Consider the following 27,500-nt stretch of genomic DNA (forward strand, 5'->3'; position numbering starts at 1 on the left):
TGTCTTTTCGAGTATAAATAAAGGTTGATGATGATTGAAAGAAAATCCTGGGGCTGCTCCATAGACAATGAGTAGTGGAACTGGTTCACCCACTGTGATTTGGGGTGCAATAGCTGAAACAACCGTTCTATGAGCACACTATCAGTCAGCCATTTAGTGTCAATAGACCTACTCCAAAAAGTGTTGCTTGATGACATCACAAACACAACGTATTGATGCTCTGATGTCCAGCTTAGGGAGTTTTGTTAGGACCAAAATCCAAAGGTTTGAAAAGGAGATAGAGAATTATTATACTACAACTCTGTATATACATCTGATTAGCACTACACTCAGTAGTACTAATTTGTATATTTTGTACCCAGTTTAATCGCCTGTACATTGTATATTGCTGTTGCACTTTATTGCTACATTTGCACAATTGTGTTGTAGTGTACTTGTGCTGTATAATGACAACACATTTTGATCTAATCTATCATAGTTGTGTATTCTGTTTTAGGGTGGATTTTCCCTTTTATAAAAGTTAGGTTGGGTTAGGCATGTATTTGTGAAGATTAAGATATGGAACAGAGGCTACGGCATGATTGTAAGTCAAGGCCTCTGTAAATATGTGTGTGGGTGTGTGTGTAGATATAGTGTACTTATATTCGTAAGTCTTGGCCATGTATATAAATGCACCATCACTGGTCTGAGAATTGCTGCAATGTCTAAGAGAAAAGCCCAACAAATTGCCAAATATTGCTCTGTCTCAGCTATTATTGGCAGCTTAGCCACGTGGAGAAGGAGGTGCTATGTGTACCCTTAAGTGTTCAGTGCTGGGCACCCAAGTGGCGACCCATGTAACGCGCTGCGTCGCGAAGCAGCCGACCCGGGTTCAATTCCCGGACCCGGCGTCCTTTGCAGAATGTCTTCCCCCCCGCACTGTCTCCCGATCTTCCTCTCTCTCTCTACCGGACTGCCCGGTAGTACAAACAAATAAAAAAATCTACCAAAAACATAATAAAAAAATTATAATAAGTGTTCAGTGCTGCTTGGCCCCGATATATTTGATTCCCTGTTTATGTAATATAATTTGTGGAACCAAATAAAGTATTCAAATGTGTGTGTGTGTGTGTGTGTGTGTGTGTGTGTGTGTGTGTGTGTGTGTGTGTGTGTGTGTGTGTGTGTGTGTGTGTGTCCATCCTACCTGTTCAAAAAGGGTCATGGCAAACTTTTGGTGTGGTATACAGTGTTTGGCGGTGCAGATGTCCTCTCTGCTCTCAGTACTGATGTGGAAGTGAATACGCATCAGGAGATTCTCCTGAAAACACACAAATACAACACGACTCAAGTCACAGACAGAAGACATAGGACAGGAAATGCTGGCCACAAGCAGGCTGCCTCTGTGTTTTGAATACATTTTCCCACAAGCTCCTTTGCTCTGTCTTAAGTGTATGCTTTCTGTAGACTTTGTTCTTTCTAGGCATACCTCTGGTGTCACGAGAAGGCTGGCCAAGCTGGTCCCACCAGACCATTTGAGGCTAGAACAGCGAAAGTGAGTGGTGTGTTGAGGAGCCAATGGTCTCGATTCGTTCTGTACATGCCCCATAACTTAATTCATGAATAGAAAAATTACACACTGTCAAACATGAGAAAGGTATAACGTCATCATACGTGTGTATGTACTAAGTGTACGTACTGTATATTGGATAGTGCAAGCGTACAGTATGTGTGTGTGTTATGTGCATGACTGCATGTGTGTGCATGAGTATTGTGTGTGCGGGCGTGTGTGTATATGTGCACATGAATGTGTGTGTGGTTGTTCTTCTCTGCTGGGGTTCTTGTTAATCTGATTGTGGAGCAGCATCTATAGTTCATAAGAAGTGGCCGGATTCCCTGACTGAAGACATTCACTACCAATCGATCAGATAATGTATCAGCACACATACGCACACATACATACACATACATACACATACGCACAAATATGCACACATACACAACAGACAACCGACAACACAAACTGAGGGTAGCGTTAAAAGAATATGGAGGACAGACAGACAAACCGATAGAGAGAGAAAGAGGGAGAGTGAGGGGGAGGGAGAGAGAGAGCAAGAGAAATAATGAGAGGGGGAGAGGGGGAAAGAGTGAGAAAGAGAGAGAGTGAGGGGGAGGAAGAGAGAGAGAGCAAGAGAAAGAATGAGAGGGGGAGAGGGGGAAAGAGTGAGAAAGAGAGAGAGTGAGGGGGAGGAAGTGAGAGAGAGCAAGAGAAAGAATGAGAGGGGGAGAGGGGGAAATAGTGAGAAAGAGAGAGAGAAAGAAAGAGTGAGAAAGAGACAGAGAGAAAAGAAAGAGAGAGAGAGAGAGAGAGAGAGAGAGAGAGAGAGAGAGAGAGAGAGAGAGAGAGAGAGAGAGAGAGAATAGAGAGATAGAGAGAAGAGAGAGAGAGAAGAGAGAGGGAGAGAGAGATCAGTTGTCGAATATGAAGGTTGAGAAAGGGAAGCTTACAGTAAGTGTAAAAACATTCCAGCAGGTTTCAGACTCTGCTCCCCTGCGGGACACACTCCTATAACATCTCTAGCATGTCCTCTCCTCCTCTTATACTCCTCTATTTCTTTCTATTTCTCTCCTCTCCTGTCTTTCTCTCTTTCTCTTCCTCTCCTCTCTTCCTATTTCTCTATTCCTCTCCTCTTTCTACCTTCCTTTCTTTCTCTCTTCTTCTCCTCTCTTCCTCTTTTCTTTCTATCTTAATCTCCTTTTGTCCTCTCTTCTCTTCCTCTCCTCTTTATACCTTCCTCTCTTTCTCTCTTCGTCTCCTCTCTTCCTCTTTTCTTTCTATCTTAATCTCCCTTTGTCCTCTCTTCTCTTCCTCTCATCTTTCTCTATTCCTCTTCTCTTTCTCTTGTCCTCTATCTTCATTCATCTTCTCTTCTTATCTTCCTCTCCTCTTTCTCTCATCATCTCCTCCCTTCCTCCATCTCTCTCTGTTGGCTGATCACTCCATCTCTTATTAGCTTGAAAGCAATTATCTCTATCGATGTTTCCCTACTGTGTTCCTACAGCAGACCCATAGGGATAACCACAATCGATAGGTTTTAATCACACACACACACACACACACACACACACACACACACACACACACACACACACACACACACACACACACACACACACACACACACACACACACACACACACACACACACACACACATACACATACACATACATACACACATGCACACACACTCACATCAAACCTACTTGCACATACAGTACACGCACATTATGCACACAAGCGCATATACACACTATACCACTGTACCCCCCCCCCCCCCCCCCCACACCCACACTCATAAACAGAGTCTCAACAACATAAAAACCCACCCACACATTAACAGTTTCACACACACTCGCACACACACACAGTCAAGCAAACAAACTATATATCTTGCGGCTTAAAGAGCATTGGGAGTTAAACGGCAGTAAAGAGCTGGGAGTTGAAGTCACACAGCAGCCATACAGCCTTCTGTGGTCCACAAGTCATCAGGAACAAGCAGAGCAGTTCTGTATCGTTAGGGCTCAGCTTGGCTTCGCCTTCTGCACTATCTCGCGTACGTGCACGCGTACTGAATAAACCACAAATGTACCTCTAATACCAGTATTAGTCTGACCACACCCCTCATCAGCTTACCTTCATAAGCAGGTGTGTGGTCACCTGCTCTCCTCCTTCTCGCTTTCACCACAAGGAAGAAGTGCCTCGGTAGATCCCCACACTTGACACCATGATGGAAGAAATTGGATTAGGAACAGCTTGGGAAACAAGGATACGTTGACATCATATCTTTATTTTCTCTCTCACTATTTTCGAGAAAATACGGCGATATTGTCTTCGTACTGGAGTGTCTAGAAGATGATGATCATTCTACAAACCCTCCACCGGTTTTCGTATTGGGAGCACGCCGCTGCATGCTTCTCAACTGCAGTTCCTTGCTGTGTTTGTTGGGGTGAAACCTGTCAAGCCACAGCTGAACTGTCGGACATGCCGCTGTTGTGAGGAGCGGTGCGTTCCAGGTTGGGTGAGTAGTGTTTGCTGGCGGGCTCCACTTGTCTGTTAGTGCTATGGGGGCTACTAGACGAAGTTTATGGAAACCGGCCCCAGGCTAGGGTCCTTTGTTTAGCCGTCTAGGCGACAGAAGGCCTTGGTCTGGCGACCATTATAGTTTTAACTAGTGGGCCGCGACCATTGACACTGGTGATCCCTGTGTGTTCTGGACGAGTGGATTCTCTCTGTCACCGTGTTAAGACCCCATCTTTCATATCCAAATGAGAGTATTCCTTCACGAGGGGATATGTGCATGTAATGTGCGATAGCGGCAGATTCATGTTCAAAGTCAGCTATACAGGCCAGTTGGTACTGTGCTGATTCCGCCGGACGTGTTATTATCACCGTTGTGAAGCGGTGTTGACGTCTTGTTTTTCCTTTTCTCTTAAAAAGTGAGGAGGGTTCAGAACGGCGGCCTGTCTGGGTGAGTGTTATGTCATTGTTTACATGTTCATAGCTTACGGTTAGCCGGTCGGTGGCCTGGCGCGGGGTGGCTTGGCTTCTCGCGCGCCGCCGGGAGCTCGCTCCTGATCGCGTGCGTCGTAGATCGGCGTCTCGCGAGCGGAAGCGATAGCACCCGAACGGCTGGAGCAGCCGTTAGCTTGATGCTATTCTGTTGAACGTGCTTTGATTTTTAACATGTTTTACACTTTTGACCACGACGTCATCCTTGACAGGGGATGTTCGTCAACCCTGCCCGAGCCTAGACGGGGATTGCGTCAACAAAGAGGACTGTAGCGACTGGTGGAGCGGCGACGCTGCCCGGATCGAACAACACGGGACGCTTGTGACTGCACTTCGCTGATCTGCGTTCCGGGCAGGTACGGGGTTGGCCAGACCCTCATAACACGTCTTCTGGTTTTACCTTGCTAAATGTATTGTGAATGACGGTGTTTTTTCCCAAAACGTGTGTTGTTGCAATGCATTTGAGATACGTTGCGGGTTGTGTGTGAGCTGTTTTTGTCACTGGCAGTAGCTTCTCCGTGCAGGTCGTGATGTATTGATCTGGTTGTTGTGTGAGAAACATCATGGTGTTATGTGTACCGTGTACTCACTACTAAGGCAACTAACCTATGAAGCTATGCTTGGTGACGAGTGAGTAAAAGAATGTTCTTTCTCAGACTGTAATGACAATGAACAGTGAGTTCACACATTAACAGGTTTTCCTGTTTTAACTGGCCGTATTGAGGGTGAAATAGGAGGATTGTGTTTCCCCCCCCGGTTCCCTGGGGACTTTATCACCTCCTATCAGACATGTTGTGCATTAATTGTGTCTTTTGTGTGGTAGGGATACGATGTGACTCTCAGCTTGATTGCTGAGGTTGTGCTAAATCTGCTGGAGAAACTTATTTCCTAAAGGGAAATTGGTTTGGTTGCTGTCGTGTGCTTAGCAAGGCCTGTGGTCGATACTAATCAAGAATGATGTATTCTCTCATTGTGATGATGATGGGTTGTGTGTGTCATGTGACCTACAACTGGGTTGTACTGGCCACAGAAGCACATGTGTATGTTGGACCGGGGTTCTTAGAGCCCTCTCTATTCTGTGTTTTTCCTTAGTAAAAATCAGATAGCAGGTTAGCTCGTGCGCTGTGTGGAGCTGTGAAACGCTTCATAGAGCTGACTATGACTGTGTCATATTCTCTTTTTGTCGTTACGTCGTATCATGGGTGTGGGGTCGTAAAGGGGTGAACTGGTAACCTTTCCTCTCCCCATTGTTCTGTCGGTCAGGGGTACACCCCCTGTCCTTCAAGGTTCCCGTCACGTGGCGGTTCGGCACGTTACGGGGTGGGGGGGGGGGGGGGGGGGAGGGAGTTCCTGGTCCCACGGCCTGGTATATTGGGCGTGTGCACCGCAGGAATTCCCCCGCCATAGAGTACGTCACCGTGCGCGTCTCTGTTGGTAGGACTTCCGTGTGCTGTTCAGGTCCATGTGATGGATCTGTTTTCAGGGGGGGTGGTCAGGGCTCCTCCTCACCAAGCGCCTACTCAGGCCTTCTGTGAGTTCGGACTCCTTCTTCCATGTGATCCATGTGAGGAAGCCTCCATCAGAGTACAGAGCCTTCCTCCTCAGATTGTCAAAGTGAGTGGACCCTCTAGAAGGGTCCTTTTCTATTGTATGTATATTCGATTCAATTCGTTTATTGAGTGTGTATGGGTTCGGTGCCTCTTCCCCGGAGGCCCTAAAACCAGTTTTTTACATGGCTCAAGGTGCAATATATTCTTTTCAATCTGTACAGCTCGCGTGGGAAGTCTCTCTGGGGATCCCCGTCTCTTTCCTATGGGAGGGTGGTGGGATGTAAAAATGTGAACATTTTTTACCCCGGCTGTGTAGACTGGGATACATACTGTTGATGCTTCCTTCTTTCTATTCCAGAAGTGTTGGAGTTAGGGAGTGTCACACCCCTCTTGTCGTTCCCCTGGGCGCCTTGGGGATTCAATGGCAGGTCTAAATAGCCTGTTCATTGATGGGGGTGTGTCCCGACGCACGTATAGTGCTAGCTCGCTGTAAACAGGCGATTGACTGGCACGCCTTAGTTGCTTGTGGTTGAAACAGCGTTTTTATAAAGCAACTGAGATGGGGGTTTTTCCTCTTCCGGCGACCACATCCCATGACCTGGGTGGGTTGTCGACGGATCCTCGTTCATGTCTGGGGGATGATGACGGGATGGATCTGAACATATGTAGTGGGGTCTCACGCCCTTGGGGTGGGCCACCAGGCGCGGTTCGTCCCGACGTCTGGGTGGCGCCTTCTTTTCATGTTAAGATCAACACGCATATCTGCCCTTTTCCTGGGGCATGTCGGCGTGGTTAGGGCACGGGACTGGTTCTGGTCACGCTGGTCCAGATCAGTTGAACCCGTTGTCCGCCGGGGATGCAGATCTGCTGTTCTGGTACCCTGAGGGACTTGGGCTTTTTTCAGGGGGAAAAATGCCAGGTCGGTCTGGGTGTCACAGGGTTAAGCGCTATGGAGACCCTGGTTGGGTATGTTTTTACTCAGCACTGTCGTCATGGCTTACAGCCATGCCATTCTGTACGCGCTCGATCTCGTCGGATCTCGGCCGCTACACAGGTTGGTCCTGGTTAGTACTTGGTTGGGAGACCGCCGGGGAATACCAGGTACGGTGTGCTTAGGGGCTGGTTCTCCATTGTTTTTCGCTCCTCTCTCACGCATGGCGAAGAGGGGCCTGTGGGGGTGGTTTTTTGACCTCCTCTGGTGACCCTGTGCTTCCCGTACCGCCAGGCCCGGTCCGAAGTGATGTTTGCGACCCGTAGGCCTGGGTTAACCCTTTTTGGAAACTGAAACACTTGTACTGCGGTATAGCCGGTGTATACCCGCAGGTGTGTTTTGGAGTTTTTTCTTGAGGGGTTATAGGAACAACCACCGCATTGGGTAACACCGAGGTGGTTGGTTCCCTGGTGTGTTGGAGCAGTGTCAACTCCCGGGTTCACCGGTTGAGGGTGCCCCTGCACGTTCATGACGTCTGCCAATCGTGTCAGCCTTCTCTGCCTCGACCCCTCTGGGTGGGGGTTGTTAAATGGAGGCTTGGTCATGCAACACCGCCAGCTTACGCTCCTTCCGCCGGGGCGGCTGTGTTCAGCTGTCCCCTCTGGCGCCTGTCTCGTCCGCAGTCTCCAGGCTAGGGTTAACAGCCTGTTGCCTGGTTTTTCCCCGGTGCGCTGCCTGCTTCCGTTGGTTAACCTTTTTTGTGTGCTTACGGCCATGCTGACTGCCTATTCTGCAGGGTCAGTGTGCCAGGCGGTGTACTATTGGGGGGACGGGGCCCGCTCGGCTTACTGGCCTGGTTGGTTCCGCCTGGGAATACCAGGTGCAGTAACTGGGGGCCTTTGTCCGAATACGCTGGCGATGTGGGGGGCGGGGCACTACGTGCCCACCTGGTGGGGTCTTGATGCTGGCATCATGGACTTCTCCGGGCCCCCATTCCAGGGAGTCCAGTCCTTTTGGTGGGTCTGGGTCTTCCTTCGTGCTCCGCTGCTACGGCCTTGCCACGGGGTTGGGTTTGCCCTTGACCCCGTGATTCTGGGGGCAGTAACGAGGTTGTTCCTCCGTTCGTTCCCGGGTGGCATGCGGGTTGTGCGTGTGTGTAGTCGTGGGTCAAGCCACGGTCTGCTCACCCTGTGCGTTGAGTTGCTTGAGTGCCTCTTCGCACGGTCGGGTCCGTCGCCCTCCCGTGACGTCCCTAATAGGGGGGCTACCCTCCATTAGGGGGGGTCGGGGGGGCTCGGCCCTCCCTGTTCTGATGGTTTTGGGGGGCTGTCAGCGGGGTGTATTTGTCAGCCAAGTGGCTCCGCTTGGCCTCCCTTGTGCAGAAGGCGAAGCCAAGCTGAGCCCTAACGATACAGAACGTTAGGTTATGACTATAACCAAGTTCTGTTAGTTAGGGCGATGCTTGGCTTCGGACGGCCGCTGCAGCCCTTGACCTCACCTTGTGGTGAAAGCTTGGGAAGGAGGAGAGCAGGTGACCACACACCTGCTTATGAAGGTAAGCTGATGAGGGGTGTGGTCAGACTAATACTGGTATTAGAGGTACATTTGTGGTTTATTCAGTACGCGTGCACGTACGCGAGATAGTGCAGAAGGCGAAGCCAAGCATCGCCCTAACTAACAGAACTTGGTTATAGTCATAACCTAACGTTATGTGGTTCACACTCCCAGAATCCCTTTCTCTCTGCAACTAGGGCTAAAAACCCAATGAAATTAAATTATAATAAATAATATATGCTTCTTAGCAGATTTCTTAGCTTAACATAACAGACCTAAGTTTTGGGGGAACTAATGGGATAACTGGGGTTGCAACAAAAGTGCAACTAGGGCTAAAAACCCAATGAAATAAAATAATAATAAATAATTATGCTTCTTAGCAGACTTCTTAGCTTAACATAACAGACCTACAGTAGGGAGAACTAATGGGATAACTGGGGTTGCAACAAAAGTGCAACTAGGGCTAAAAACCCAATGAAATAAAATAATAATAATAATAAATAATATATGCTTCTTAGCATACTTCTTAGCTTAACATAACAGACCTACAGTAAATTTGGGGGAACTAATGGGATAACTGGGGTTGCAACATAAGTGCAACTAGGGCTAAAAACACAATGAAATAAAATTATAATAATAATAATAAATAATTATGCTTCTTAGCAGACTTCTTAGCTTAACATAACAGACATAAGTTTGGGGAAACTAATGGGATAACTGGGGTTGCAACAAAAGTGCAACTAGGGCTAAAAACCCAATGAAATTAAATAATAATAATAATAATAATAATAATAATAATAATAATAATAATAATAATAATAATAATAATAATAATAATAATAATAATAATAATAATAATAATAATAATAATAATAATTGTTACAAAGGGTCAGATTAAACCGAATATATATATTTATTGCCTGAGATCCCATGTATAATATTTGTATATCGTTTGATATCCCTTGTATATTCCTTGTACAATATGCACTGAATATCCCTTTAGTCTACAGGACAGACCATAATATTCGTTCTCCTATTGGAAGCGATCCCCTAGGCGCCAGCGCCATACCCCCCTCGAGCTGACTTGAAAGCTACCGCCAGGACTTGCCCAAACATGCCCGCTTTTCGCCCACGGCTACGAGACCGAGAGGCGACAGAAATGAGATAGACACTATTTGTTCACCGTGCACATAAATACGGCGCGGCAAATACAGAACCCCCCTTGCAGTTCCCTTTCAGTTCGCCTTCAGTTCAGTCTGGTTCAGTTATCCAAGCAACGTCTCACCCACTACGCAACGTGGGCAGAGCAGGGCTCACATTGCCCAAGATAGAGCCTTGTGTTATCCTAATACGTCTGTTTGTCGTATCGTTCGCTATTTATTAGTAAGCCTTCATTACGAGTCAAAGACCACGTGGAGTGAGTAATTGTGCGTCTACATAGAGCACTTATTGCCCGTGCTAATAGTATAGTAACGTCAAGGTCAACCGTGCACTACCGCACCGGAGGATATTTGCACCGGAGCAGCAGCACCACGGGGGATTTACACCCCGCCCGCAGTGCCACCTCTCCGGCAAGGATTATTATTCTTCATTCTTCACCAGTACTGCTGGAAGCAGAGAAACCGTCTACACTCACTGCTGTGGGATCCACGTGCCCGTGGGGACATCACTCAAGCCCGTCTTTGTCGTACCAGAGACTCCACAGCTTTCACCTACACGGCGCGCATCCTGGGACCAGGCTGCCTATCCCCGCTGCTCCAGGGATGACATCGCCTCCGTGAACCATTGACTTGCCTAGAGCTTTGCCTCCCTCTGCTGGCTTACAACCGGTAGTACCCCTATCCCAGAGTACCAGAGATAATCCTTAATATTCACTATTGATTTGCCTGCACATTCTATTTGCCTTATAAGCGCAATCTAAGTACTGTAATCTAATATAACCCCTTTTATGTAATAAATATTGTAAACGAGTATCTTGTGTGGAAAACCGTGTTATTGTGGGAGTGTTCTAATCTAAAATACTTATGTACAGTATTGGCCAGGAGTACATAGACGGTAGTGATTTAATGATATCAATACTTGATTAATACAGTCAGGGAATTGTACCCCTCAGTTACAATTGGTCCTTCGAGCCGGATAATAATTAGCGTAATATTAATATAATATTAATATTGACATGGCCGATGACGAACACTCCACAAACGGTTCTCCTAAGCTAGATCGCCCGCAGCGCAGACGACAGCCACCTCCCTACCTAGAGGCATACTCTGTCAGTCCAATACCTAGCTTTAAAGGGAAGTTAAACGCGGAAAAAGTAGAAAGTAAAATTATGTCTGACCTTAACAACCAGGTTACCCCGACCACAGAGGCCCTAGTGGGTGCTAATGTAACTGACCAAGCTCACGGTGGGGACCAGGAGGGAACTGACACGACTTTACCCCCAGACAATACCGAAGAAATAGCCCCCGATCAGCTCCGGGAGGAAGACAACCCTAAAGAGACGCGCACCCAGGAGACGGATCTCCTCGGTACGCAACAGGAGAACGGATCTCCAACCAGTACTGCCGGGAGCCGATCGCCCCGAACGGCGTCTTCCCCCAGCGAGGCGGACAAGATGCTGGCGCAAGCACTCATCGCCACCCTGGCAGCCTCCACCGAACGCGATCGACTTCAAGCGCAACAGACGTGCGAGCGCGAACATTACGCAGGTGAGCGAGAGCGCTTCCAGGCGCAACAAAGGAGCGAGGACGACCGAATAAGACTGGAGACCAGACGCCTCCAGACAGAAGAGAACATCGAGAGAAGCCGCGCCGACGTCGCAAATGCACAGCTCCACGCCGCCCATGCCAGCGCCAATGCCCAGCGCGACGTCGCCAACGCACAGCGCGACGCTGCCCAGGCCAGCGCCAATGCGCAGCGTGACATCGCCAATGCCCAGCGCAAAGCCGCGCGCGACGCAGCCCATGCCCGGCGCGAGGCAGAGCGCGACCGGCTGCAGGCGGAGCTGATGGACAAACTGGTTGCCATGGCGACACCCCCTCACTCCGCACGGAGCTCTCAGAGGTCGTCAAGACATGGGTCTAGGACACATTCCCCTACCCGACGAAGCGACCCGGGACCCCGCCTACAGGAGGATCCTGTCCACGTCTCCGAACCCCCTCCCCAGCCGGTCCATACGAGACCTAGCAACCGGGGTACAGAACCGAACCACGCCGAGAGACTGAACAGAAGACTCCAGGTCCTAGCAGAGGAAGAGGAGGAGGAGGAGTGTCAAGCCGACCAGCAGCAACGTGCTCTGGCCCAGGAGGCCCAGTACAGCCCCGACCCGCAGCAACGTACTCAGGACCAGGAGGTCCAGTACAGCCCAGAAGTCAGCCCCGAGGCCCTGCGCTACAAACCCCCGACTCAACTCACGGGTGAGTTTGACGCACCGTCAGCCCCGAGGAACAGCACCTGGGTACCCGACCTTCGGTACCCACCAAGTACCAGCCCAAGACGACACGCAAGAGGAGACTCGCCTAGGAGGCCTCTCCCCCAACGCTCACCGATGTGCCAGTCATCCATGACATCATACATTGCCACGCCGTCATTTCCCGACTTCGCCTACAAGAGTCGAGCACAGTACACGGAGCTCCGGATGTGCCTAGAGACAATGATGGTGGATGTCGCTGATGAACGCCACAAGTATGCAATATTACTGAAGCACCTGAAAGTACCGCGAGCGCACAATATAGCGCTGGCCTATGCCACCTCTTCGACACCATACACAGCGGCCCTTGCAGCGCTGGACCAGAGATACGGACGTATATGGGATTACGTAATAGAAGAGATAAGGCATATTGACCGCTTACCCCCAGCAACAGACAATCGCTCACTAGACGACCTGTCGATCAAAGTGCAGTCCCTGGTAGGGATGCTGGGAGCGCAACGGGAAAAGGGCAGGCATGAGCTATACGCCAACTCTAACGTCGAGAGGATTTTGGAGAAGCTGCCACCCGCAAGACAGGAGCGTTTTAGGCGGCAGAGAGACTACCGAGATCCCGACGGCCCCGAGCCATCCCTCCTTGATCTAGCCGACTTCCTGGCGAGAGAAGTCAGCAGCTTACGACTAGATACATTCGGGCGGAGCACGCCAAGCTCCAGAGAGGGACCCAGGAGAATAAATGATGGAAGAAGATCGGTGACTGTCATGCACCAATCAGAGTCAGTACCGCAGCACTCCAACCACAACACCCCCTCGACGAAAGAGGACCAGTGGAAGATTGAGTGCCAGTACTGTAAGGGAGAACATCGGCTCCATCAGTGCGAAGACTTCAAGAAGCTGACCACGGATGATGTGAGCCAGTGGGTCAAGGACCACCGCCGCTGCTTCCGCTGCGCACGCAGCCACCTAGCAGCTGAGTGCCGCCTGAAGAAAAAGTGCAGCAGGTGCGGTGGCACCCACCTGGAGGTCCTGCATGACATCAACAAGCGTCAGCCAGGACAACCGAGTGGGCCCGTCGCGGTACTGTACCATGCCGAGGCGGTGGCACCAGAACCAAAGTTCCACCAGACCGCTCCCTGGTGTCCCGACTGCTACAGCAGACACTGGGAGTCAAGGTGCGACTCGTGCCACATAGAGTCTACGTCACCACCCGAGACAGGAGTGCTCCACATAGACCCCCAGCACAGCGGGACCCCCCGTGTGCTCCTCAAAGTGGTCAGAGTGCTCCTGAGCCACGGGGACAAAGTCATGGACACTTACGCCGTCCTTGATGACGGGTCAGAGAAGACCCTTCTGCTCGCGTCCGCTGCGGCCCGGCTGGGACTGCGGGGGAGCGAGAACCAAATGACGATTCGGACAATAGGAAGAGATTTAAAGACGATAAAGGGCGAGAATGTCTCCTTCACTATCGCAGCAAGCGGGAAGCCAGAGCGACGGTATAGGATTACAAATGCTTTCACCAGCCAAGAAATAGGACTATCACAGTACACCTGCCCCATCCCACAGCTGATGGATAAATATGTGCACCTGAGTCAACTACCTATCCCGCTCATGGACGGCGCCACTCCGACCCTGCTGATAGGCTCCGACCATGCAGACCTCATCGTCCCGATAGACCGGGTCCATACCGGAACCCGGGGCTGTCCTGCGGCGGTCGAGACCCGCCTGGGGTGGACACTACAAGGCCCCCTCGCTAAATCTCTCAACCGAACAGCAGCCACTAGCTGCCTCCACTCCAGAGCGACAGAAGAAGACACCGGCCTCTCCCCCGTACAGCAGAGGCTATTGACATTAAGCGAGAGGCCCGTGAGAGAACCATGGGTACCAGAGGGAGTTCGGAACTCCACCCCCCTCAGCTGCGCTTCAGACGTAGCTGACCTCGAACCCAGCACCCCCAGCGACTCCTTGACGGGGCGGCCGGGACCGGCCCCTCCTCACACGGGGTACAGAGCGAACAAGAGAAACAGACGGAGGAGGAGAAAGCACAGCCAAGCCCAGATCAAAGCAGTCTCAGGCCCGCTTCCTCCTAAGCCCCCCTTCATCCCGTCCAGTCGTCAAGACCATAGCCCAGTCACTACCCCGAGCTGCGTGGCCGGCTGGCCGCGTAAGCAAAGTGACCACTGGTGCCGACGGAAAGGTCAGAGTGGCAGAAGTGCTCGGCCAAGGGCGGATCTACAACCGACCCGTGGCGAGGCTGATAGAGTCGCCAAGGCTCCCCGACTCGCCTAATGACGACCATGACCCCTGACTTTGTGAACTGCCCGACCCCTCACAGACATTGAGTAGTGGACAGTGCGGTTAATCTGTCCCTGCTTAGCTAATTAGGTGGGACTAATTAGGGGGCGGCTGTTACAAAGGGTCAGATTAAACCGAATATATATATGTATTGCCTGAGATCCCATGTATAATATTTGTATATCGTTTGATATCCCTTGTATATTCCTTGTACAATATGCACTGAATATCCCTTTAGTCTACAGGACAGACCATAATATTCGTTCTCCTATTGGAAGCGATCCCCTAGGCGCCAGCGCCATACCCCCCTCGAGCTGACTTGAAAGCTACCGCCAGGACTTGCCCAAACATGCCCGCTTTTCGCCCACGGCTACGAGACCGAGAGGCGACAGAAATGAGATAGACACTATTTGTTCACCGTGCACATAAATACGGCGCGGCAAATACAGAACCCCCCTTGCAGTTCCCTTTCAGTTCGCCTTCAGTTCAGTCTGGTTCAGTTATCCAAGCAACGTCTCACCCACTACGCAACGTGGGCAGAGCAGGGCTCGCATTGCCCAAGATAGAGCCTCGTGTTATCCTAATACGTCTGTTTGTCGTATCGTTCGCTATTTATTAGTAAGCCTTCATTACGAGTCAAAGACCACGTGGAGTGAGTAATTGTGCGTCTACATAGAGCACTTATTGCCCGTGCTAATAGTATAGTAACGTCAAGGTCAACCGTGCACTACCGCACCGGAGGATATTTGCACCGGAGCAGCAGCACCACGGGGGATTTACACCCCGCCCGCAGTGCCACCTCTCCGGCAAGGATTATTATTCTTCATTCTTCACCAGTACTGCTGGAAGCAGAGAAACCGTCTACACTCACTGCTGTGGGATCCACGTGCCCGTGGGGACATCACTCAAGCCCGTCTTTGTCATACCAGAGACTCCACAGCTTTCACCTACACGGCGCGCATCCTGGGACCAGGCTGCCTATCCCCGCTGCTCCAGGGATGACATCGCCTCCGTGAACCATTGACTTGCCTAGAGCTTTGCCTCCCTCTGCTGGCTTACAACCGGTAGTACCCCTATCCCAGAGTACCAGAGATAATCCTTAATATTCACTATTGATTTGCCTGCACATTCTATTTGCCTTATAAGCGCAATCTAAGTACTGTAATCTAATATAACCCCTTTTATGTAATAAATATTGTAAACGAGTATCTTGTGTGGAAAACCGTGTTATTGTGGGAGTGTTCTAATCTAAAATACTTATGTACAGTATTGGCCAGGAGTACATAGACGGTAGTGATTTAATGATATCAATACTTGATTAATACAGTCAGGGAATTGTACCCCTCAGTTACAATAATAATAATAATAATAATAATAATAATAATAATAATAATAATAATAATAATAATAATAATAATAATAATAATAATAATAATAATAATAATAATAATAATAATAATAATAATAATAATAATAATAAATAATTATGCTTCTTAGCAGACTTCTTAGCTTAACATAACAGACCTACAGTAGGGGGAACTAATGGAATAACTGGGGTTGCAACAAAAGTGCAACTAGGGCTAAAAACCCAATGAAATAAAATAATAATAATAATAATAAATAATATATGCTTCTTAGCAGACTTCTTAGCTTAACATAACAGACCTACAGTACGTTTGGGGGAACTAATGCGATAACTGGGGTTGCAACAAAAGTGCAACTAGGGCTAAAAACACAATGAAATAAAATTATAATAATGATAATAAATAATTATGCTTCTTAGCAGACTTCTTAGCTTAACATAACAGACCTACAGTAAGTTTGGGGGAACTAATGGGATAACTGGGGTTGCAACAAAAGTGCAACTAGGGCTAAAAACCCAATGAAATAAAATAATAATAATAATAAATAATATATGCTTCTTAGCAGATTTCTTAGCTTAACACATTCCCGCCCGACCACGGATAAATCCGTGTTTCGAATCCAACGGTTGAAGGTTGTTTTGGCTTTTATTCCATTTTAATAACCTACTCGATGTCACCGAGCAGCACTGCAGAAGTACCCTACTCTTTGAATTCGAAAAAGTGCATTACCGGCCAGATCCTCTTAGGGGCGCTATCTCGATAATGCAGTGTTCCCTGTGGCAGAAGTTGTCTTGTTTTTTCTGGAACTCCAATGTAGTTTTCTGCTAACATGAAGCAATGCCTATAGACCACTACACTTCCACGTTACATTGAAATCGGGGAGGAGATTGCGGGGGGAGCATATGAATGAATGTGGACGAGAGCCGTGATGTAAGTGGTTGCGGATACGGCTGTGGGGGTGCTAGAGACATGATCGAATAGACGTTTATGCGCCTCAATCTCCTGAACACGGCGTGACCCATTCCTAATCGATCAGAACTAAATCGGCAGAGAAAAAGTGCAGCGGTCTGTAGCCACTCACATTACCACCGAAGCTCCGCCCTCTGATGGAACAGTCCACATTCATTCGTGCGTCATCTCGCGTCGTCCAGACTCCATGGGCACTCTGCGCATGTGCATGCGGAATAGGTGCTTTAAAATGGGCTTTTTCTCTGCCGATTTAGTTCTGATCGATTAGGAATGGGTCACGCCGTGTTCAGGAGATTGAGGCGCATAAACGTCTATTCGATCATGTCTCTAGCACCCCCACAGCCATATCTGCAACCACTTACATCACGGCTCTCATCCACATTCATCATATGCTCCCCCCCGCTATCTCCTCCCCGATTTCATAATCCCGGAAGTGTTGCGGTGGTCTATAGCCTGTAGCTTGGAATACGTTTTGGGACGCGGATTTCAGTGTGCAGTAAAGGAATATATCATCAGCCAATGGACATATCGATCTACCAGATGGCGATCGATAACTGGGAAATGCTTTGGGGGATCCAACCGGCCCACGGTAAGATCTTTTTCACGTAAATTACATGCTGATCAGGGCTTGTTATGATAGCCATCCACCCGGTCAGCGAATGTGTCTACTGAGGCTAACGCGGTTATTGGTAATCAATAATCAGAAACGACGTCCCCCGCCCCCCCCCCCCCTTTCATGCATTCATGGTGGACCATCATACCGATCATATGCAGTTTGAGTTTTAACTGTAGCTTCTGTATATCCGAAATGCCATTGGATTTAACGTTAGTAGCTTAGCGGCCTGTATCTCGCCTTCCAGGAAATATACTAGACCAAATCCCTTATAACGCTTATATTCAAGGCGCTATAAAATGAGAACGTATTGATGAAAAAATTCTTTCTTTAAGCCATTTTGAAGGGACGGTTTATGGTGTCAATTTACAATGAGAATGGACAGATAGCAATACTATAAAGTATAGATTTAGCTCTACAAACAGCCCCACGGACTATGCAAGTCTATTATGAAATGCTGGCTGTCTAGAGTGATTTTAGACGGATCCAAGTGGCCGCGAAAGTGTTAACACATTCAGCGCCAGCCATGCGGGGCGCTAAAGGGCTCCGTATGCCAGCGTCCACTTCAATGATAGAGCTCTCATATTTGCAAACGCATAAACTATGTCTTAAATTATGGCTATGTGTCTAATCTGGCCGTCGCTTATCAATAACTTTTGCAGTCAACATTGTCGAAACGGATTGTTTTTTAATCGGTTCATTTCCGTTTTATACCATTTTGAAAAACTGAATTTTTTTTTAAGTTTCAGGAAAATATAAAGATTTTGTGATAAACACCCTTTACTGGAATATTCTGGAATACACAAAAAACGTTGTAATTTTTCGGCCTATTTATGAATCGTTTTCAAATAAACGCTAGATTATCGATAGTATATGTGTACTTATGCACGCTATATAAGCGGGCTGAAAAATCGAATCTCTTATTTCCTGATCGCACACACACACACACACTCACATATATGGCACACGCTGATATCTCTGTGAAAAAAGTTCTGATTATCCTAAGACTGGTCAAATAGATTCCTTACCTCAGATCAGATGTTCTCCAAAAAGATTATTCCAATTCCTGATCGCCATTCCAAATATCGATCACGTTTATTGATCCAACGCTGGATACTGGAAATATGTATTCCACGCTGTTTTGGGGCTCGGAAATGAATCCGATCCTCTAGGGTGGCTTGCCCGAGAAGTAAAATGAGGAAGCTGGATTTACCCCCGCCCCCATGTGTTTCGTTTCAATCCATTCCAAAGGGGTGCAGTACCACAAGGAGACGATAGGGGGCGGTATTTTCCCAATAGAGCTCAGAGAGAGTTTGCAGCACTAACGTGAGACTAGATTGATGAAATATGAATTCAAATCGCTAATAAAAAAAACGGTCGGCATGAACTAGCGATAAATCTCGTCGCTGGCACTCAATGTGTTAACATAACAGACCTAAGTTTGGGGGAACTAATGGGATAACTGGGGTTGCAACAAAAGTGCAACTAGGGCTAAAATGAAATAAAATAATAATAATAAATAATTATGCTTCTTAGCAGACTTCTTAACCCATTCATTGCCGGAGCTTATATCCATCCTTGTAGCCTCTCTGCCAGCTCTATTTGTCTATGGAGATGTTCACCTTCTTTGCAGGGCTATAACTTTTTAAATTGTATTGCTAAATTGACATTACTATGGCCCATTCAACATCAATTATCTATCGTTCAGGATGTAGGAACGTTTTACTTTTTCATTCACACATTCATACAATAATACGGTAGAGTATAAATATGTTTTTATCGTTTTCTGCAGTATTTCATAGAACGTGAGATATAGCCATAAATGCATATATTAGATCATCAAATGCAGTTTGATACCGATCAACGCCAGATAAAAAATTTCAACTGTACACGGTCCTAGACGTGTTGACTGATCATCTGCGGTTGACCGGAGGGGGGGGGGGGGGGGGGGGGGGGGGGGGGGGGTCGTTTATAATTCAATGACCGACGTTAAATGATTTATGTAGTATGGGTGATATATAGATCAGAGCAGTTTGTATCGAAAATGGTAAAGAAAAACGCTGAAACTCACCCCAGTCTCCTCTTACCGTTGGGTGATGAGCGTGGAGCAAAAAGATCGCTATTATGGGATGTTGATCTAGGTGATCCAGTTCCGGTTTGTATAATACTAATACACGTCCAATCATGTTGTTTATTGAGTTATGGCAACGGATCGATAGGCACGGTGTCTGGATAGAGTCCCGCGAGCGATAGCGAGTGGCCGGACAGAATAGGGGACGGACTAAGCACTTCCGGCCACTTCCGGTTTTGGCAACTCGCCGATCGCCCACCAGGTGGCGGTATTGAAGCGTTACAGAGTTGAGCGGAGTCCTACAACACCAGCAAAGACTCCGTGGGTGAAATGTGAATACCATGACGAAAATATGAAATATTGATCTCAAAGACGCCGTAACCCGTCATTGGCAGATTACGCATGGCGAGGAAAGACGTGTAAACACGTCATCGGCGGAGAAAGGGTTAACATAACAGACCTACAGTAAGTTTGGGGGAACTAATGGGATAACTGGGGTTGCAACAAAAGTGCAACTAGGGCTAAAAACACAATGAAATAAAATAATAATAATAATAATAATAATAATAATAATAATAATAATAATAATAATAATAATAATAATAATAATAATAATAATAATAATAATAATAATAATAATAATAATAATAATAATAATAATAAATAATATATCCTTCTTAGCAGACTTCTTAGCTTAACATCCCGGGGAACTAATGGGATAACTGGGGATGTTGTTTGCTCCTGACAAGAGTCACAAAGTCTGGGGTGATGGTAGACAAAGCAACTCTGAGGTCATGCTCAATGTCCAATCTTTTCCTCTGCTTTGTCTTCAGCTTGACCAGAGCTGAGAAGCCACTTTCACAAAGATAGGTAGTGCAAAAAAAATAATTATGAATAAAAAAAAATTCTTTTTCTTTTACACACACATCAAAATGGCCCCGCGGCTCACTTTTGGGTCACGACTAGGGATGTCCGATATTATCGGCCTACCGATATTATCGGCTGATATCGGCATTAAAATGTGATATCGGAAAATATCGGTATCGGTTAATTTTTTTTTTTTAACATTTCTATAGAAATGACGTCCGATATTATCGGCCTACCGATATTATCGGCCGATATCGGCATTAAAATGTGATATCGGTTGATATCGGTATCGGAAATTAAGAGTTGGACAATATCGGTATATTGGTATCGGTAAAAAAGCCAATATCGAGCATCCCTAATCGCGACCCACCAGTTGAGAAACACTGTCCTAGACCATGTGCAGTGTTAGTTAGCTCTCTGGTTCATTGTTGTGGTAAAGTAGAGCTCTTGGTGTCTTTGGTGGTAGAGCTCTGTCTGTGTCTGTGGTGGTAATTATACCTTGTGGTGTTGGTGGTAGAGCTCTCATTTTGTGGTATAGAGCCGTGGCTCTTTGGGGTATGAGCTAGTCAAAGCTCTGTTTGAGCTAATTTTGTGTGAGCTAGTCAAAGCTCTGTTTGAGCTCATTTTGGTGTGAGAGCAGGGGCGTAATTATGGGGGGGGACACGGGGGACATGTCCCCTGCATGTTTTCAGAAGGCAGTTATTGTCCCCCGCACATTTTTACCGTCCAAAAACAATGTTACATGATAATAAACGGTGACGCGACGCGGCACTGCAGATTTACCCTACTCTTGGAATTCATTGCCAGATCCTCAAAGTCATAGGGGCGCTGTCTCGATAATGCAGTGTTATTAAAGCAGCGTGTAGCCGACGCATGAACCAGTTGGGATTCGAAAAGACGCGGCCTGGAAGCGTCAACGCGGAACTGGAAATCCGTTGGTAAAGATATAGCGGCCTGGAATCGTTTTTGGGACGTTCTCAATTCGCAGTAAAGGAATATATCTGCGGTTTCCCTGGCGGATGGCGAACAAGCCAGCCGGACTATGACATCATACTTAACTTAAACTTGAACACGGAGGCAGTTACAAGAACTATCCGAGCCCCCGGGAGGGTGGTCGAATACCTTTTGCATGTCGGCGTCTCTGCGATGTATGCAGGGAACGAATTGCAGAGGGAAGTGGAGAGCTGCCTGTCGCCCATTCTAACGCAGGAGTCCTGGACCCTTGACTCGAGCAGACCCGACAGGTAAGGTAAGCGATTTGGAAGTGTGCGGCTAGTGAATATTGAAAAATAAAGGCACGACATTTAGAGACGTCCCCGTCGTAGCGTTCTTGCATTCAACAAGAGTGGACATTTGACAAGGACATGTTTCAAAGTTGGGATTTTGGAGGATCCGAAACAATGGGAAGGGCTGCATTATGGTGAGTTGTGTTTTAATAATAATAATACATTCGATATATAATACACCCGCCGAGGTGCTACAAATCAAATGCCCACCCTACTGATCTGTTTATATGTTATAATAATAATAATACATTCGATTTCTAATACACCCGCCGAGGTGCCGGAAATCAAATGACCACCCTACTGATCTGTTCATGTGTTATAATAATAATAATACATTCGATTTATAATGCGAGCACCTGCATTACAATCAAATGACTGATCTGTTGTTATGCACCCGAGTCTCGAGAGGCACTTTATAATAGAAAAAAGACAGTGCAAACATGTATATGTCGCTTACAGTTTATTATGCCTATGCAGCTTGTTTATTTTGACAGAGTTAAACATTTTTCACTAGTATCATTATATTAAATTAGCGGACGTGCAGCTGGACAAGCCCTGGCTCCACGATGACCACCTCTTACAAGAGGCGCCACCGCCTGGGAAAATGCGTATTGCACACCTGGTATTAGAAAAAAAAATACCTACCCCCCCCTGCGACGTCACTGACCATGCCCCCTAATATGTCCCCCCCACCGCTAGGAACAAAGTTACGCCACTGTGTGAGAGCTAGTCAAAGCTCTGTGTGAGCTAATTTTGTGTGAGAGCTGGTCAAAGCTCTGGTTCATTGCACCATTTTCTATAGTATTGTATCTTTTGTGTTCCTGCCTGTTGTACATTTCTGTTTATACCTAACCTGTGTGTGTTTTTGTTTAAGCCCTGTTCACCCAGCCTATGGTGATTCCTTTTTTCCTGTATATTAATCTTTTGTTTCGCACACAGGGACATTGAGGACAGGAAGATACCCTGGGTCTACATTTTGCATCACGTAGGTGACATGATGTTAAAGACACCAGCTTTAGAGTGAGCACCACCACCTGTACTTTTCGGTGTTCAGCGCCTGTAAAGGGGAGGGTGGGTTTTCATTTCCTTTTGTATTTTATTTGGTGCCACTAGGAAGTCCTCCTTGCTCTCTGTGTTGCCGAGTTTTTGGTTTGTGAAATAAATACTATTATTTAGCTAATTGTTTCGTGGTCTTGTGTCACTACACCCTCACCTAACGTGTCTGTGGCCTTGTGTTGCGTCCCCTTACTGGGGTACGTAACACTTACATTTCAATGCATACATTTATTTACAATATAATAATAATAAATAATAATAATAACTCTATCTATATAGCACCCTTCACATATGGACCGCAGCCCAAAGGGCCCCGCACAGCAAATAGCACAAAAGGAACATAGGCATAAAATAAGCATACAGTCGACAGAATAAGAACAATGAATAAAGTGCAGACATAAGAATAGGTATAAAATACAATAAAATTAGTAGTTCCAGTTCCCCAAACACCCCACACATCAATCCCCACCACATCCCCATCCAAGACACACCTCCTGATAAAGCATGCATATACTTTAGCTTTTTCATATTATCTACATTCTATACATGTGTTATACATACATTACAATGCACTTTACTGATCCTTTGCACTCTGGTTAGACGCTAACTTAATTTAGTTGTACTCAGTACTTGTACCCTGTGCAATGACAATAAAGTTGAATATAATCGAATATAATCTGTGTATGGTAGCGTGTGCGTGTGTGTGTGTGTGCATGTGTGTGTGTGTGTGTGAGTGTGTGTGTGTGTGTGTGTGTGTGTGTGTGTGTGTGTGTGTGTGTGTGTGTGTGTGTGTGTGTGTGTGTGTGTGTGTGTGTGTGTGTGTGTGTGTGTGTGTGTGTGTGTGTGTGTGTGTGTGTTTGGACACTTACGAAGCACTCTGCCGCGTCATCCATGATGCCCAGCTGAAAGCGCTGTTCGTCCTGGAAGGTTTTGGCGAGAGCGCTGCGCAGGGCATCCGACGGCAACACCCGCTCACTGCTGAACTGGAACTGAGCAAACATGCTCTGCACACACACAAACACACACACACAAACACACACACGCATGCACACACACACACACATTTTAATACTTTATTTGGTTCCACAAATTATATTACATAAACAGGGAATCAAATGTATCGGGGCCAAGCAGCACTGAACACTTAAGGGTACACATAGCACCTCCTTCTCCACGTGGCTAAGCTGCCAATAATAGCTGAGACAGAGCAATATTTGGCAATTTGTTTGGCTTTTCTTTTAGACATTGCAGCAATTCTCAGACCGGTCATGGTGCATTTGTGTACATGGCCAAGACTTCCGAACACAAGTACACTATATCTACACCTATACCCAAGGTCAGCCATCACACTGAGCAGTGGTTGGTATTTGATATACTTGTCCCGGAAGGCCTGGTCCATGTACAGATCAAAGGTACAGCCTACTTCTATGACCAGCACCTCCCTGTGGCTGGTGTCAACAAAAACAACGTCCGGTGTATTTGGTATGTTAGCAAAAACATCGTTGGTAAGGCCAAACCACTCTGGTTTCACTCTGGCATGTTTGTACATTGCTGCACTAGATGGTGATATGTTCCGTACCACATCAGACACAATGTCCACAATACGGTCATGACGAGCGATGTACAGGTGTTTGTATGCATTACATCCATTTTTTATGTGTGAATTGGATTCTAGGTGTTGTGAATCCTGATGGTTTAAACAGAATGGACTGTGAGTTTGAGGATACCAAGTGGACAGATTGTATTGAGTGGGTAATACCTGCAGTCTTGCTTTGATGGTAAATTTTAAAACATCCTCACCAACAGCGGCGTTCTTATACACTGAGTGTGAGACTGAGTGGTCAGCAAACTCCAAACAAGCTAGCTTTCCCTGTACACACACACACACACACACACACACACACACACACACACACACACACACACACACACACACACACACACACACACACACACACACACACACACACACACACAAACACACACACAAACACATGCTTCTTGATTTAGCTGTTAAAAATATAAACCATATCGCAGACACTTTCATTGAAAGTTAGTTGCAGTACAGACATAGAGTGCATAGTGAACCTATTTGCCTTATTCACTTGGCTGCCAACTTTGTTTTTGTAGATCGCTATGAGCGCATTTCAATGAGCTCATGACTAATTAATTTCCATGTATTTCAAAAAACGAAACCTACAGAGTTGAGAAACAATAAGTCAGGTAATCACAGGTTTGTAATTCCGACAGTGTATGCCTGTTGTTTTGACTATTTTGGTTCTTGAAGTAGTATTTCTACTTGAGCAACATGGCGACGAAGTGAATGACGCGAATAACGGCCACTCCGCTGTATATCAGCCGCATTATTTGACCCATAATGCACCACTGGAACTAATTCTAAACTCTATAGAACATTCCCGTAGACACAAACTGAGGCAGAATAAAAACCTTACCTCCTGAGCTGAGCTGGCTTCAATATCAGACCCCATCAATAATACATTGCATTTGTAGAGCACTTTTATTTTACAAAAACACTCCTCAAGAGTGCTTTGTAGGAATGAAATAGAAAGGACCCGTGAGGAAAACACTATACAGTGAAAAGTGTTTTTCCGCTAAAGCTTTGATCATATCTAAGATGATACCAGCGCAGCTGCCTTGTATGTAAATACACAGGGTGAAATCCTTGTTGTCTATGCTGCTCAAGGCCAGTATTAAGCCCACACATTACAGCTCTGTAACATGTACTGTAAGACATACTGGTCCGCCACATTTAAGATGTATTAACATAAAATGTAATAAATAGTAAATATTAAACCTTGGGAGCAGCACACATAGTGTGCAGAATGTACTTGTATATCTACTTGTCTCATCTGCTGTCTAGCACCTGTTGACTTTCAGATGTGTGTTTCAAGTCGTCCACCACATTTTACTGAACCTATTTAGTTGTCCTAATGTTAGCACTGCCATGGATTATGACAACGGGCAAGGACATAATAAGTATGCAAAAAAAGAAGCTAATACTGTACAAAAAGGTCATAAAAAGGTGTTTTACTTAGTATCTTAAATGAGGATACTGATTTTGCTAGCCAACCGTAAACTCCTTTTGCAGGAGTCTAGTGGCACTGTGATAGCAAAGTCCACTCCACCTTCAATCATCAGCCTAGAGAATTTGGGACAAGCCAAATTACCTTACTGGAGAATCGTACTGTACATCACATCAAGTCACATCTTCAAATCAATTCTAAAAGGAACAGAAAACCAATGTAGAGAGGAGAGACGTCTGTGGGACCCTAGCCCTATTTCTAATTTAGTAATGCTAATCATCAGAAATGCTGTTGATTGTGTGCAGTCCCTTCTCAGTAGGCTACACTACAATCCATGCTGTTCATCATACTAGCAAGAACTATTTGAACCACTGTTCTTACTTACCAATGATGTTGTCGACTGGTAGTCCTAGTCCTTTCTCTAACAGGAACAGCATGGATTGCACTGAGAAAGGACTCTACCAGCCGACAACATCATTGGTAAGTAAGAACAGTGGTGGAAGAAGTACAGTTACTTTACTTAAGTAAAAGTAGAAATAACCAGATAAAATAGTACTCTGATAAAAGTAAATCCTACTTAAGTAAAAGTACATAAGTATTTGATATCAAAAGTATGCGTTCTAGATGATGTATTCCAGTGCTTGGGAGCTTTCAATCATCGAACCATTGACCTCTAAACGTTAAAGTGGTATGTGGTTTTTTCAGAGGGACAAGAAATTACCTAAATTCAAGTTGGGGAAAAAGCCAGAGTCTCTTGATCAAAGTATGAGACCCAAGAAACAGTGAAAGAAACATGAGTGAATTTGATTGGCTGGCAGTATTCTTTTGAATTTGAAAGTTGAGTTCTAATCAACTCTGGGAAGTTGGTCGGGAATGGAAGTGGGGATATATTTTCCATGGTGGAACCGAAGATCCAAGAGTTTGATCCAAATCGTGGAGGAAAGCTGTGCTGGACAACAAGCCCTAATCTTAACCCCTGACATGTCCTTTAGGCCAGGGGTTCTCAACCTTTCTGCTGCCAAGGCACCCCTGTGTTCAATAAAATATTCCAGGGCACCCCTACATACGATAAAGACTTTTGCGGTCCTGTCTTTTTTACTACAATGATGACAAAAGTGCTTGCTTTCAAAATAATGTTTATTTAATAAACCGGGAAACACATTTGAGTGTATATGCAGGCTATATAATGCATTATTAACAGGTGTTTCAGGTCTAAATGGCTTAGTACTGTTGACATTACACTGCTTGTAGTAGTAAATCAAATATTTCTTTAAATAAAATTACAGATAATTATCACTAAAGTGCTATCTGTTGCAGCTGCACACTTTTCCATAAAAATAGCATATTTGGATAAGTGTGACCATTTCTCAAAAACAGAAAATCATGTATTTTTTTTAAATACAGAAAAGGATCACCAAGTTACCATTTCTCAAAAAATATAAATAAATACAGAAAATAAGCACTTGTTCACTCAGTGGACATTCCTAGCTCAATGCGAGGTCTGCTGCTGCTGGCTAATAATACGGTCAATACGCGGGGAGATCTTTGACAAGGCAACACGCATGTCATCCTCAAGGCTCAACTTGGCCCTATATTTTGTTTTCAGAGCTGTCATGGATGAAAAGCCAGCTTCACACAGATATGTGGTGCTGAATGGTATCAACACCTTAACTGCTGCATCAGGCGATACTTGGTACTCAGCACCACACTCTGAAACTATCTCTCCAGGTGGTATCAGATGAGATTTCAATGAGTTCTTCCAAGAGTTTGGATGGAGATGTGTCAGGAAGCTTTGTCTCAATGTTGTCTGTAAAGGTTTTTTTTTATCCAGAGTAACTTGGTGATCCTTTTCTGTGTTTTATTAACACCAAGTTTCATAATGATTTTCAGATTTTGAGAAATGGTCAAACTTATCCAAATATGGAAAA

The 27,500-nt window shown here is 46.2% G+C and overlaps 1 protein-coding gene across 1 annotated transcript in view; it reads right to left on the bottom strand.

Annotated features, from left to right (window-relative positions):
* Window positions 1-27,500, bottom strand: part of usp54b (ubiquitin specific peptidase 54b) — a gene marked incomplete at its 5' end in the record, with an annotated part of 144,519 nt that overhangs the window by 59,770 nt on the left and 57,249 nt on the right. The window contains 2 exons of the mRNA XM_084323027.1: window positions 1,184-1,297; window positions 23,398-23,532. Of these exons, the coding sequence (XP_084179153.1) occupies window positions 1,184-1,297; window positions 23,398-23,532 (249 nt within the window). The remainder of the gene's footprint in view (window positions 1-1,183; window positions 1,298-23,397; window positions 23,533-27,500) is intronic.

This window comes from Notolepis coatsorum (assembly GCF_963971535.1).
Source record: "Notolepis coatsorum genome assembly, chromosome: 10".
NCBI lineage: Eukaryota > Metazoa > Chordata > Actinopteri > Aulopiformes > Paralepididae > Notolepis > Notolepis coatsorum.